At 41.9% G+C, this 15,159-nt stretch overlaps 1 protein-coding gene across 1 annotated transcript; it reads right to left on the reverse strand.

Moving 5' to 3' along the window:
- Positions 1-2,805: 2,805 nt before the first annotated feature.
- calcoco1b (calcium binding and coiled-coil domain 1b) lies at positions 2,806-10,499 on the reverse strand. The gene is made up of 14 exons (XM_024427426.2): positions 10,358-10,499; positions 8,863-9,008; positions 8,460-8,562; positions 7,988-8,205; positions 7,240-7,452; positions 6,866-7,002; positions 6,700-6,769; positions 6,146-6,400; positions 5,530-5,655; positions 5,054-5,149; positions 4,750-4,840; positions 4,438-4,595; positions 4,110-4,189; positions 2,806-3,571 (listed from the first exon to the last, which is right to left on the reverse strand). The coding sequence occupies exons 2-14, from the start codon at positions 8,992-8,994 to the stop codon at positions 3,541-3,543; spliced, it is 1,710 nt and encodes a 569-aa protein (XP_024283194.1). The 5' UTR covers positions 8,995-9,008; positions 10,358-10,499; the 3' UTR covers positions 2,806-3,540.
- Between the last annotated feature and the right edge of the window lie 4,660 nt (positions 10,500-15,159).

A 15,159-nucleotide genomic window follows, 5' to 3' on the forward strand; every position in this document is an offset into this window, starting at 1 on the left:
ATTCCTCAGTTTCATCCCTGTGTCAGCATTAATGTAGTTTTGTTTCCCCTGTCCAGACGCTGTCCTTGTTCTGTTTCATGTCGGTTATTTATTAAATATTCACTCCCTGTACTTGCTTCTCGTCTCCCAGCGTCTGTGGGCCTTACCACAGTATGACCTTAATCTCGCCTAATAGCTATTGGCAGTGCATCCATGCTTCATTTTGCTTTCTAGTGTAGAGGAACTGAATATCTGCTGATTTGGTTAGATTGGGGGATAGGCACTACTGTGTTTTTGCGAAGATGCTCACTCTACTCTTGAAAGTAGGCACAATCTTTGCATGCATTACATGAGCGCAGGCACACACTTCTCCCTTCAATGATGGATGTGTTTTGTCAGCATGTTCATTTTTTGGAATAGGGAGAGAGAAGAATGCAGTAAATTGGGATATTACTGCTAATTAAATGATTTCTATAATCAACTTTCATTAAACAGAGATCAATAAAGCGGTGCAAGGATTAAAACAGGGTCCATACCTTATCCACTGTTTAACAAGGAAGCTTTAAACGACCTCGTATATTCCACTGCGCTGAGGCACGTTTCCATGGGAACGCAGGATGGGGTGGAGGATTTAAGGCAGCTGAGCAGTATATTTTATTCCCCTTTTTATGCGTTTCTGTCTTTATTTAGATTTGATCTGTCTTTGGCTGCCTGGAGTATGACTGATCTGAGATAAAACTGTGCAGAGAAAGGGGTGTGGAGGTGGGATTTCCCCATCTTACCCTTGGGTGCAAATTAATATGACAACAGTATTGTCAGATACATCAGGGAGTGAAGGCATTTTGGAACATACATCATCAAGAGACACTCAGGAAAGCCTTGTAGACTCGTTATAGTAGATAGCAGCTGGGATCTTCATGAGCCCCAGATGGACCTTAAGACAGACAAACATAATATAAACCGAGAGTGAGAGTGAGATTGAATGAAAAGGAACAGATTAGGAAAGGAGGGATGGACTTGTTGTAGAGTGCTGGTGTGATACGCCATGCTATAGTTGAGAGGTGGTGTGATACGCCATGCTATAGTTGAGAGGTGGTGTGATACGCCATGCTATAGTTGAGAGGTGGTGTGATATGCCATGCTATAGTTGAGAGGTGGTGTGATATGCCATGCTATAGTTGAGAGGTGGTGTGATATGCCATGCTATAGTTGAGAGGTGGTGTGATATGCCATGCTATAGTTGAGAGGTGGTGTGATATGCCATGCTATAGTTGAGAGGTGGTGTGATATGCCATGCTATAGTTGAGAGGTGGTGTATATGCCATGCTATAGTTGAGAGGTGGTGTGATATGCCATGCTATAGTTGAGAGGTGGTGTGATATGCCATGCTATAGTTGAGAGGTGGTGTGATATGCCATGCTATAGTTGAGAGGTGGTGTGATATGCCATGCTATAGTTGAGAGGTGGTGTGATATGCCATGCTATAGTTGAGAGGTGGTGGATGCCATGCTATAGTTGAGAGGTGGTGTGATATGCCATGCTATAGTTGAGAGGTGGTGTGATATGCCATGCTATAGTTGAGAGGTGGTGTGATATGCCATGCTATAGTTGAGCCATGCTATAGTTGAGAGGTGGTGTGATATGCCATGCTATAGTTGAGAGGTGGTGTGATATGCCATGCTATAGTTGAGAGGTGGTGTGATATGCCATGCTATAGTTGAGAGGTGGTGTGATATGCCATGCTATAGTTGAGAGGTGGTGTGATATGCCATGCTATAGTTGAGAGGTGGTGTGATATGCCATGCTATAGTTGAGAGGTGGTGTGATATGCCATGCTATAGTTGAGAGGTGGTGTGATATGCCATGCTATAGTTGAGAGGTGGTGTGATATGCCATGCTATAGTTGAGAGGTGGTGTGATATGCCATGCTATAGTTGAGAGGTGGTGTGATATGCCATGCTATAGTTGAGAGGTGGTGTGATATGCCATGAGTTGAGAGGTGGTGTGATATGCCATGCTATAGTTGAGAGGTGGTGTGATATGCCATGCTATAGTTGAGAGGTGGTGTGATATGCCATGCTATAGTTTGGTGTGATAGCCAGCTATAGTTGGTGGTGTGATATGCCATGCTATAGTTGAGAGGTGGTGTGATATGCCATGCTATAGTTGAGAGGTGGTGTGATATGCCATGCTATAGTTGAGAGGTGGTGTGATATGCCATGCTATAGTTGAGAGGTGGTGTGATATGCCATGCTATAATTGAGAGGTGGTGTGATACGCCATGCTATAGTTGAGAGGTGGTGTGATATGCCATGCTATAGTTGAGAGGTGGTGTGATATGCCATGCTATAGTTGAGAGGTGGTGTGATATGCCATGCTATAGTTGAGAGGTGGTGTGATATGCCATGCTATAGTTGAGAGGTGGTGTGATATGCCATGCTATAGTTGAGAGGTGGTGTGATATGCCATGCTATAGTTGAGAGGTGGTGTGATTCTCAAAGAGGTGGTAGCTCTACTGTTTGGGTTTTGGCACAGAGCGACTTCATTTCTCCAGTGTTTCAGACTCAGAGCAGGCTGTATTAGACCATTGATTTTATAATTAGCTCTTTTCCTCCAGAGCTCTTTTCCTCCAGAGCTCTTTTCCTCCAGAGCTCTTTTCCTCCAGAGTTTTGGAGAATAGTAATAGACGAAGAGTAGAAATTGGCAAAGAGGATCAGAGGCAGAGCAGACAGTCAGATGGATCCTCCACTCCATCCAGCCATTCTGTGATAAAGTGTATGAATGGTTTGTCTTAACAGTACCTCATAAAAATCACAGGAGACAAGCATCAATCAATAAACAGGTAGTGTTTTATTACAGAAACGACTCTACACCGTGTGAAGCACTCAGAAAGTAAACTTCACAGTCAAATGGATAAATCGTTAAATAAAAGAAAACCACATAACCAATAGACACAACTTGTTCATTCTATAACTCCTGTGAACACTTTTACAAATCTACAAACATTTTTAAAGCCTACTCATCAATCGGGCTAGTTATAGCACCTAGAGAAAATGCATACCTAGATAAAAATAGTAACATTTTCAAATAGACACATTGCTTTCAATAAGAAACCTCCCATTTCAAATGTAGGTCTACAGCTAGCATCTGCTAAGTTGTATGGCCTAATAAACCATTGTTCCATTTCTATGCAAACATCAGTTGAGACTGTGCTCATATGAACATGGCACAATAGTCACCTTTCATGCAAAACATCTTTTAATTTCCAACATTGAATCTTAACCAAACCACTAATATAATGTAAACAAACAAAAAAATCTAAGAGAAAAAGTGCCAAATTGTTTTTTTAGTTAGAATATTTTTGTAGAGTAACTCACCACACAACCAATACAGTCTTTAAAAAAACACACTCATCACACACAACATCCCAAGCCAGATTCATAATCGTATACATATTGTATCTCTACAGCACAGTTTGTCTGCATGGCTGACTGTAGCCAACAATAATATAGGGCCTACATTGTAAACTATCAAGCAACTTGTCCTCTGTCCTCATTGCTGTTACCACAAGGGGGAGCAGTCAGCAAACTCACTATGAAAGAGGAAGATGAAGAGAAGAGAGAAATAGTTAGATGATGCTCTGTGGATGGATGCTTGCATGAAAGAGAGAGGGAAAGGGCATAATAGTTATAATGGTTAGAGAGAGAGAGAGAAAAAGAGAGAAAAAGAGAGAAAAAGAGAGAAAATAGTGATGATGTGGTGAATACTGAACACTGTGTGACTAGTGATAGATCATCCCCACACTGCTTCCAGGCAGCACTGGTCTTTATTTCCCCGTCCCGCCCTTCCTGTGTGGCTCTCCTCCCACTGGTCTACTCCAGCTGATGCATTACCTCTATAACACTCACATTAGTTTTGGGGAGGAAAATCATTATCATTTTACAGATGCTCTTATTCCCGCTGTTCTTTAATTCATTGGCACTGCTGCAGTGCTTTAAATATTATATCACAAGAAAAGGAAAGGAACAGGGTCGTTTTAACAGCAGTCAGCACTGTGTATGTACAGTCAGCATAGAAATTGGTTAGGTTGGAAATGGAGGAGTGTTTAGGCCGAAGGCCAGAAGAGTCACCTTAGCATGGGGTTGGTGAGGTCTGGCAGAATCAGTGGTGTGTCTTCACCCTTACTGGTCTTGTTCTGCTCTTCCTCATCCTTAGTCCAGATTGATAGAACACACACACATACACAAACACACACACAATAAAAACAACTCCAGTGAGGATTTCAGGGATATTGATATGGTGATTTTAACTGATTTGATGTCAGTATGTTTTGTTGATATTAAAATGCTTGGTCTGTGTTTCGGATGTGCTATAGTCTTATATTTAGCTGTTTCCATTACGTATTCTCTGTGTTTTGGTGGTATTTAGTTTGACATTGGCTGTGATATGGTGGCCTACCGTCTCAGTCTGGAGACACTTCACACTACGGTGAGAGGAGCGTTCCAGGGCGTCGCTCCAGTAGTGTAGTCTGGGTGTCCGGTAGGGTAGGGGAGATGCAGGCATCTCATCCTCAGAAGAGGGTGTCTCATCCTGAGATGGAGTGTCAGCGCCACGAGCTGCAAAGGAAGACATGGTGTCTTTTAAATATGATGTCATGAGCATCCAAGAATGGGACGACGTCTGTACTATACTGTATATGACTAGAATGGGCACTGTGATTGCCTGGCATTGGGTCTGTACATTAGCCTCTATGGTATTAGTATCACTCACTGGTTGAGTAGTAGAGAGCCACTTCATTCCACTTATTGTCTGTAGCCACCTCCAGTCTCTGCTCCAACTGATGCATGTAGTCCAGCAGGTCCTGTGGGTATTTGAATGTGTACACAGCAACCATTACAGGGCATGACAAGCACAGATATGGAAACATCCACAACATGGTTAACTCAACCAAACCCATCACTAAAAAGTATTTTTAAACCTTATTTTGATCAGTGATGCCACACATAACAGCAGTTAAATATATAGACATAAAGAAGAGACACCCGATATAAACAGCAAATAGCCTGATCCTTGCCTGTCTCTCCATCTTCTGCTGCTCTCTCTCCTTCTGGCTCATTCTCATTCTGGCCTTCAGTTCCTGCACCTCCCTGCGGGCATCGCTCAGCAGCACCTGCAGGGGGCACTGGTGCGTTAAGCGATGGCCGGTGGGGTAAGTGTGATTTACAGCCTTGTGTGACTCACTGTGGGGAGCAGTGTGTGATGAATGGGTGTTGATGCCAGGCTGCTGGCATATCTATTTGTGTCTGTCTGTTTGTGTTTGTGTGTACTGTGAAAGTAGCCACGGATGTTTTTTTATTGAGGTTCAGCAAACAGTTTCCCGAAATCCGATCTGATCTGAATGTCCGATGAGGGCACAGATTAGTGACACGATGGTGATGGCAGTTATATTTAGACATGTATGTTTTCGTGTACCAATAGTTGTATATGGTCTATGTGTTTGTGTATGATTAAATATAGCCTACCTATTGCAGTACAATTGACTATATTTACCCTGTTGCAATCCTTCTCTTTTCCAAGCTCCACTTCTAGTTTCTGCCTCTCCATCCTCTCCTCTTGGAGCCACTGTTCCTTCCGCTGCACCTCACGGCTTAACTTCTGCACCCTCTCTTTATCAAGCTACAGCAAGGAAAGACAGATTAATAGATCAAAAATAGGATACACATACACAAGATTCATAAATACAGAAATTATTGGCTGTATGCTAACTGAAATAGGTGGTTGTCTGATCCACATAGGCTAAGCTCTGTTGCCTCATATGCTCAGGATCTGTGAAACAGAGACGAGTTGGAGCCTTATTACACCATAATCCTCAATGGAGTAGGAAATTTAGCTGGATCCAGAAGTAGGGCTCAGAAAGGGGCTGTTTGAATGAATCTTAGTGCTATGCATTAACCTTGAGTAAAAAAAACAGGTGCCAGTCAATCTGGACTGGGCTAATAGGAATCAGCAAATTACTTAGCTTTTGATCTTGCATTATCCCTCTGTTCTGCTGCACCAATTCTGTATTATGGGGTTACCCACACCTCTGCTTTGTGCTGTATATGTTTGTATTGGAGGTTGTGCTGTGAATTGTAGTGCTACCCTATCCAGTAACCACTGCATTAACCTCTGCTGCTTGTTGGAAGGCCTCTCTCTCCTGGGCCCAGTGGGCGCGTCCCTCTCTCAGGGCCAGGTCAGCCTCAGACTGCTGCAGGGTGAGCTGGGCGGCCTGCAGCCTGGCTTGGTGCAGCTCAGCGTGGCTGTGGCCCTGCTGAGCCCCCATCTCACGCAGCTCCTGCCTCAGACCTTCTGCCCCGCGTTCGCTGGCCTCCAAACGCTTTTGCATCGCCCTCAGCTCAGCCAGCACAGCCCCGTTCTCCACCTAGGGGATAAGGGGAGATGTTAGTATGTTTTTTATGTGGATTTCTATAAACTTGTGTTAAGTTAAATGACTAATCATCTTCTTCCCATTGCTGAGGTCACTGGGTACTAGGAGCTGACACCCAATGTTCAGGTCACTGGGTACTAGGAGCTGACACCTGTCGTTAGATCTGGCCTGGCTCCAGAGATCTGCTGTCCTGGCACAATTCCACAAGTACCAACGTCAGGGCTGAGTAGGCTATGTAGGGATTTGAACTAGCTGTATTACTGCACGAGAGGGAAACTACACACTATTGTTACCTGCAGATTATTTCTCTCCTGTTCTTCATCCCTCAATTGAGTGGACATCTTTTTCACTCTCTCCTTCATCCTGTGGGTCAAAACAAAACAAAGCGGTTGACCCGCAAAGCGAGAGAAAGTAAGAAAGACAGAGTCAAAGTCTTCTCTTTCACAAATACTTAGTTACCTTTCAAGTTCAGCTTCTGTCTCCTTCCCTCTCTGAATTAGAACCATTATGTCATCTTCCAGCCCTCTGATTCGCTGCAGGCACTCAGCTTTCTCATCCAATAGAGTAGACAAGGTTTCTTGAGAGGACTGCATATCCTTCCAGTGTTGGGGGGAGAGAAGAATAGCGATGAAAGGGTTTATGGCTATATAAACCAGATATATTTAAGCTTTCAAGCAGTTGTAAACAATCCAGATCCATTTATTTACAACATGTAGAATAGGCGCACCTTCTGGAGTATAAGGAAATATTTTACTCTAAGCTCTGTTTCTACTGTACCAGTTACTGTCTGCTGATCTATCATCCATTTACCCAGTGTACATATACTGTTATACCTTCTGTTTCCCCTCCACCTTCTCCATCCTGTCGCAGCTCCGTCTCAGGTTGTCCCTCAATTCAGAGATCTCCTCATTCATCCCCTCCCTCTCTCGCTCCCACTCATCCTTCGCCCTTTTGCTCCTTTCTTCCTCTCTCTCCTTCTCCCTCTCTGCCTCCTCCCGGGCCTGTTTTGAATCGGCCTGTTCTCTAAGGCATTCATCCAGCCGAGTCTGATCGTAACAGAGAAAGAGAGAGTAAGAGAGAGAGAGAGAGAGAGAAAGAAAGGGAGAAGACCAAGGGGTCCGTGAAAGAAGGCTTGAAAGCAGTGCAACAATTTTCATTTTTTCTCTTTTTTTAAAAAGGGACTGTGAGCTCCAATGTCCTCACATGTTATTTTTAGACAGGTAGAAATTTAGCAGTGGGACACAGAATTTATAGGTGAGAACAGGTGGAACATGGTAGTTGAAGTGGGATTCGAACCCATGCCGACATCGGCTTTGTACTTGACAGATTTCAGCACTCCTGCTGCGCCACGCTCCCGCATGCAACTACTATTTTCAAAGGGAAATGATCAAAACAGGAATTGTTAAACCCTCAACTTGTATGGAGTATCCTCAAGGAACCAAACAATTAACATAGACTGCGCTCGTCTGCATTAATTATACCCACAAACTGTTCTCATGTTGGACAAATTATAACATGAGTATGACACATTTATAAAGAAGTTAAGTGAAACTGAGCTATTGTCCATCCATACATCCCCACCTGCAGGAGTTGAGCTCTGGGCACCACCAGGAGCAGGTCGTCCCCGTCCCCCTCTCCGCCCTCCTCATCCTCGTCCCGCTCCTCTGTCAATGTCTCCAGCTCATCCAGAGGCCTGGAAATGCAGAAGGTGAACTGGCGACTGCGGGCACACACCTCGCCTCTCTGATCCACATAGACAAACTGGTACTCCACCGCACTGGGGCGGGGCAGGTAAGAGGCTGTGGAGAGGGAGGAGATATGGAGTGGGGGTACCGTTTTTTTTTCCACTTCTCCTGTTTGGTTTATCATATTTTCTTCCCCAAAAACTGATCAAATGTGTTGAGTATAATATTTACCAATTTTAAGTCAATTGTATGCTACATCAAGGGGTTTGATTAGTGACAAAAAATATTATGCTAATTTGTTGGTAAACCCAGCCTTAAAAGGTACTTCTCATTCCTGTGCTAATCTGACATGATGGATGCATTCTTACCTTGGAAATGTACACAGCAGTTGGCATTATTTCCTTCAGTGTACCCCTCAGGAGTGAGTGCCCATGCAAAGGTGGTGTACTCTTTCACTGATGACCAGCCAGCCTGAGTGAGACATTAGTAGTTCTCTATATTGGTCATATCAATAATAGGCTACCCTTGTGATTTTTTGGAAGTGTTTGTTTGTTTGAAACATCAAAACAGTACAATGCACAAACGCTTAGTGATAAAAAACAAATGTGGAACGTAATCTTTCCAAAATCCTACTAATGCTGTTAAAATACCTTTATAGTGATCACTCTGGCTATTTAAAAAAATGTAAAACAGGAAAATCTTGTGATCCCTATAAGAGGAGTGAAATGTACTATTTGCAGGAAGAAAGGTAGGTTGTGAATGTTACTACACCTTGAAGAGGCCTATCCAGTCCTTGTTGGTCCAGTGATGATGAGAGGTAAGGCTGTAGTGGCACTCCACTCTACTTTGGGGGAAATACATCTGTCCCACATTCCGAAATTCCACCTTGGACTGCTTTTCCATGGCAATTAGGAGCTCTGTAGAGACGAAAACATGACGTGGAAATGTGAAATGTGTTCCAGTCCAGTGGAGAACAGCTGATGAAAAATGATAGCTGTACAAGTTTAGGAATGTGATGTGTTCACTGTAACAGACACGCATATGTCCCAATGTTCATAACAAACAACACCATGAGTATGCTTGAGATTAAGGCCATAAAACAAGCTATGGATGAAGTAAAAACAGCAATGTTTCCATTTTACTTCTACTGTGGGATCTGCTTTAAAGGGTATTTGGTTTACACTATTCCATAGTTTTATATTCTTTAAAAGTAACATGCTTGTAGTAAGCCTAAATTACAATATTAGTTGAAAGCTACTATTCAGATTGGAAATCTTTGGATGTAGGCATACCATAGCCTTTAGCCTACTTACCTACATATTGACCCTTTCATTGCACTGGTTAAAAGCCATCAATCCAGATTATGGTTTTAAAGCTGATCTTAAATACAATAAAAAGTAGAGATGGTAGATGTACATCAGCTGGTGTGTTTTATCTCCAATTGGAAGCCTACAGGCAGTGGCATAATATTTTGCAATGTCATGGATTGAGGTCAAGGGCCTAAAGCTATTCTTGGTAACATTCTGATGAATGGCAAAACCTCTTCGAGTGTAGTTGATGGACAGGAGCAAATATTAGATTTCCAAGTGTTGTGAAATGAGCGTTCACTGTCCATGCCAGAATCGTTTCTGAAAATACTAAAACAAGCAGGACAGAGAGTGTGAGAGATCTGAGCCAGCAGCCAAGCAACGATGATAGTGAAGTATGGAATATAGGCCTACAGGATTTTTGTTGTTGTCATGATGTTGCTGTGATCACCCAAAGATTATGCAACATTGTTATGTTACATTATTGTTTTGTCTACGCATCTTAACCTGTCACTGTAATTACTGGGTAATTGACATGTTTGCTTCATTTAAAAGTAGATTACACCTCAGACAGCCTACGGGATTAATAAACAAACTTTTACAAAAATAATTATTCTAAAAGATAAAGTTATAACGTATTATGAAATGGCATAGGCTATAACAGCCTAGATTCATTGATAAATGCTCCAACTTGGGCTGAACTGTCCCCTTAAAATTAACATAACCTCATACATTTGAAAATATGATCATTTAGTTAATATTATGTTTGTGTTATCAATAGGCCTATCTAAATGTTGCCATGGTAGCTTGAAATTAAAGCCTAGTAAACCCATTTGATTTGGAGCCTAAATGATTAAGCATTTGTCAAGTCAGCAAGTCATACTTTTGTTATCATGTAAGAAATTAACATTGATAAATTAATGCACATACATTGTCATAGATTTTTTTTAAAAGCTTACCTAAAGTGGCTACGCAATTTTCTTCCAATCTCTTCAATGCTGCCTATTTGTCAGAGAGATGTGATTGAAATAAAGTGATGCATGCTCGCCTGTCAACTAATAGCAGGCTGCCTGCTACTACAACACAAACACACACCCGGGGACAGCTTGAAAACAGTTGGCTCCATTATGGTAAATGCAGTTCTTGAGAGGACATCACATCCTGAAAGGAATATACAACGTTTGGTCTTGGACTACAACTGCCATGTGGGGCGCATGGTAGTAAAAAGATAGCGCTGTCACGTTGAGATATAAAATAACTGTCACTCACTGCGGCTTTTGAGATCGATTGGTTTACTGACTTGTTGTAAATTAATGCGCAGTTGGAAGAATGCGTTTCCGAGTAGAGTTTTAAATCTGTTCTATTTTTCTCTTTAGGCTACTGTGAAAACAGGCTGTATTTCATATGAAACCTACCGAACTCACAGACGGCCATTTGGAACATTTGCGTAATTTTGATTTGATTTTCCCCTGTCGTCAGTAGCTTCCATAGCCAGGTCACTCCTACGATGCAGTGCCTTTTGGATATCACAACTTTTGCTATCTGTTTTTTAAAAGTATTATATCGGAAAAGGGACATGTTTGACTCTCTGAAAAACATACTGATCAACATCAGGCATAAACTCAGGCACATAACATTTCTGGGCGCATTTTCCAACCTGAGCATAATCCTAACAGGGTGGAAATTTGGAGTCTACATTAGCCATAGCTCTGTGAGTGTGAGTGGCCAAGAATGAGCTAGGGACATAAAATAACATAAAATAATAAATACAATAATCACAAAAAAACGTTGATGGGAGATCATTTCTTGGACTATAAAATAATGAAGAGATTGTAAATATTTGATTATTTTATGACTTTTGTTTCTTGTGGAAGTTGATGAATAACACCCCGTGACATGGCAAAAACGCCTACATCCACTGAAAAAAAGTTTAAAATGCATAACATTCCCTTTCAAGATCCATATTATGTGGCAAATCACAATGTTTGTCAGAATGTTTGTAAAATAAACTGTCCTGGTAGTAAGCTAGACTTGAGAACTGATAGTAATACAGTGCATTCGGAAAGAATTCAGGCCACATTGACCTTTTCCACATTTTGTTATGTTACAGCGTATTCTAGAATGGATTAGATACATTTTTATTCCTTATGAATCTACACACAATACTCCATAATGACAAAGCGAAAACAGGTTTAGACATTTTTGCTAATTTATTAAAAATAAAAACAGATACCTTATTAATTACATAAGTATTCAGACCCTTTGCTATGAGACTCGAAATTGAGTTCTGGTGTAACGGTTTTCTTGACTTGAAGGAGAGGCGGACCAAAGCGCAGCGTGGTTATTTTGATTCATGTTTAATAAAGCACTTCACATGAACAAACTAACAAAAACAAGAAACGTGAAAACCCAAAACAACCCTATCTGGTGCAAACACAGAGACAGGAACAATCACCCACAAACACACAGTGAAACCCAGGCTACCTAAGTATGATTCTCAATCAGAGACAACTAATGACACCTGCCTCTGATTGAGAACCATACTAGGCCGAAACATAGAAATACCCAAATCATAGAAAAACAAACATAGACTGCCCACCCCAACTCACGCCCTGACCATACTAAATAATGACAAAACAAAATAAATAAAGGTCAGAACGTGACATCTGGTGCATCCTGTTTCCATTGATCATCCTTGAGATGTTTCTACAACATGATTGAAGTCCACCTGTGGTAAATTAAATTGATTGAACATTATTTGGAAAGGCACACACCTGTCTATATAAGGTCCCGCAGTTGACAGTGCATGTCAAAGCAAAAACCAAGCCATGAGGTCGAAGGAATTGTCATTCTTAATGGAAGAAGTTTGGAACCACCTAGACTCTTCCTAGAGCTGGCCGCCAGGACAAAATGAGCAATTGGGGGAGAAGGGCCTTGGTCAGCAAGGTGACCAAGAACCCAATGGTCACTCTGAATGAGCTCCAGAGTTCCTCTGTGGAGATGGGAGAACCTTACAGAAGGACAACCATCTCTGCAGCATTCCACCAATCAGGCCTTTATGGTAGATTTGCCAGACGGAAGCCACTCCTCAGTAAAAGGCACATGACAGCCCACTTGGAGTATGTCAAAAGGCACCTAAAGGACTCTCAGACCATGAGAAACAAGATTCTCTGGTCTGATGAAACCAAGATTTAACTATTTGGCCTGAATGCCAAGCGTCACGTCTGGAGGAAACCTGGCACCATCTCTACGGTGAAGCATGGTGGTGGCAGCATCATGCTGTGGGGATATTTTTCAGTGGCAGGGACTAGGAGTCAGGAGCAATAGAAAGATGTACAGAGAGATCCTTGATGATCCTTGATGAAAACCTGCTCCAGAGCGCTCAGGACCTCAGACTGGGGCGAAGGTTCACCTTCAAACAGGACTAATATCCTAAGAACACATCCAAGACAACGCAGGAGTGGCTTCAGGATAAGTTTCTGAATGTCCTTGAGTGGCCCAGCCAGAGCGAACCCAATCAAACATCTCTGGAGAGACCTGAAAATAGCTGTGCAGCGACGCTCCCCATCCAACCTGACAGAGCTTGAGAGGATCTGCAGAGAAGAATGGGAGAAACTCCCCAAATACAGGTGTGCCAAGCTTGTAGCATCATACCCAAGAAGACTCAAGGTAGTACTGAGTAAAGGGTCTGAATACTTATGTAAATGTGATATTTCCGTTTTTTATTATTTATGCATTTATTATTCATACATTTATACATTTAAACATTTCTAAAAATCTGTTTTTGCTTTGTCATTAAGGGGTATTGTGTGTAGATTGATGAGGAATGACAATTAAGGTAATCCATTTTAGAATAAGGCTGTAACGCAACAATATGTGGATAAAGTCAAGGGGTCTGAATACTTTCCGAATTAACTGCATGTACATATCTACCTCAATTCCCTCATACCCCTGCATATCGACTCGGTACTTACCCTTAGCCAAGTTACCATCACTCATTTTGTATTTATTCTTTGTGGTTTTATTGTCACACCCTGATCTGTTTCACCTGTCCTTGTGCTTGTCTCCGCACCCTTATAGGTGTCGCCCATCTTCCCTATTATCCCCTGGGTATTTATACCTGTGTTTTCTGTCTGTCTGTTGCCAGTTCGTCTTGTTTGTTCAAGCCTACCAGCGTTTTGTCTCACCCCCTGTTTTTCCCTAGTCTCTCTTTTTCTCGTCCTCCTGGTTTTTGACCTTTGCCTGTCCTGACCCTGTCCCCGCCCGCCTGACCACTGCCTGTACCTGACCCTAAGTCTATCTGCCATCCTTTACCCTGGCTTCACCTCTGGATTACTGATCTCTGCCTGACTTGACCCTGAACCTGCCTGCCGTCCTGTACCTTGGCCTCTGCTCTGGATATTCAACCCCTGCCTGCCTTGACCTGTTGTTTACTTGCCCCTGTGGTTACAATAAACATTGCTACTTCACACAGTCTGCAATTGGGGCTTACCTTGATTCCTGATAATTATTTTTCTATTATTTCTCAAATTTTCTCTCTGCACAGTTGGGAAGGACCCATAAGTAAGCATTTCACTGTTAGTCTACACCTGTTGTTTACAAAGCATGTGGCAAATACAATTTGATTTGACTTATACCTAACCTCAAATTAAGACCAAAAAGCACATTTTTGTAGCCAATTTTAACTTTGTGGCTGTGGAATATGATTTGTTGCTATGGAAGAGCCGGTGTCCATGACGGCGCTCTTTGACCTATCATAGGCTAGTATAGCTGACTTATCTGGTAATTTTTTGTGGGAATTCTGCTAATTGTGTATACCCCAAAACAACCACAGTCATGTGATAAAATGTGCTGTTGTAAATCTGTTGTACCAGATGGGTATACTCCTAAACCAGAATCAGAACATATAGATCAGAACATATAGACTAGTTAGCTGGTTCACTCCTTCATCCTGCTTTGTAGTATACCCCTCAAGCCTCTGACTCCAAGGCCCTAGACAGGATCTGTTTTAGTGAGGGGGGGTGAAAGACATTTTAAGATAATTTACTGCATTTCTATACGATTTAAAAACTCTAAAATGCTATTTGGAGAACAGCAAAAACAAACAAAAATGACCCCAGCCATTATCACATTGGTTGCTGCAGCTTCATTCACCTCAGTCGACCTACAAACACATAGTCTATTAGTTATACAATTAGCCAGTAATCATTAACACAGCAATGGGATTCAAAATGCTCATTTCATACCTACAGAGGGATCTGTTAGCAGAAAATCTATTTTATTAACAAAAGGTAAACAAATACATTTGCTTTACAGATTTTTATACAGTACCAGTCAAAAGTTTGGACACACCTACTCATTCAAGGGTTTTTCTTTATTTTTACTAGTTTTTACATTGTAGAATAATAGTGAAGAGATCAAAACTATGAAATAGCACATGTAGTAACCACAAAAGTGTTAAAGAAATCAAAATATATTTTAGATTTTAGATTCTTCAAATTAGCCACCCTTTGCCTTGATGACTACTTTGCACACTCTTGGCATTCTCTCAACCAGCTTCACCTGGAATGCTTTTCCAACAGTCTTGAAGGAGGTCCCACATATGCTGTGCTGCTTTTCGTTCACTTTGCGGTCCAACTCATCCCAAACCTTCTCAATTGGGTTGAAGTCAGGTGATTGTGGAGGCCAGGTCATCTGATGCAGCACTCCATCACTCTCCTTCTTGGTCAAATAGCCATTACACAGCCTGGAGGTGTGTTTT

This window comes from Oncorhynchus tshawytscha, linkage group LG07 (assembly GCF_018296145.1).
Source record: "Oncorhynchus tshawytscha isolate Ot180627B linkage group LG07, Otsh_v2.0, whole genome shotgun sequence".
Classification (NCBI taxonomy): domain Eukaryota; kingdom Metazoa; phylum Chordata; class Actinopteri; order Salmoniformes; family Salmonidae; genus Oncorhynchus; species Oncorhynchus tshawytscha.

Coding starts and splice junctions, on each gene's coding strand:
- calcoco1b (XM_024427426.2), bottom strand. CDS start 8,994: ATGGAAAAGCAGTCCAAGGTGGAATTTCGGAATGTGGGACAGATGTAT. Junction 7,453..7,987: donor CCAGAGCTCAACTCCTGCAG/GTGGGGATGTAT, acceptor TGTTACGATCAG/ACTCGGCTGGATGAATGCCT. Junction 3,572..4,109: donor CTCACCAACCCCATGCTAAG/GTGACTCTTCTG, acceptor CCTCTTTCATAG/TGAGTTTGCTGACTGCTCCC.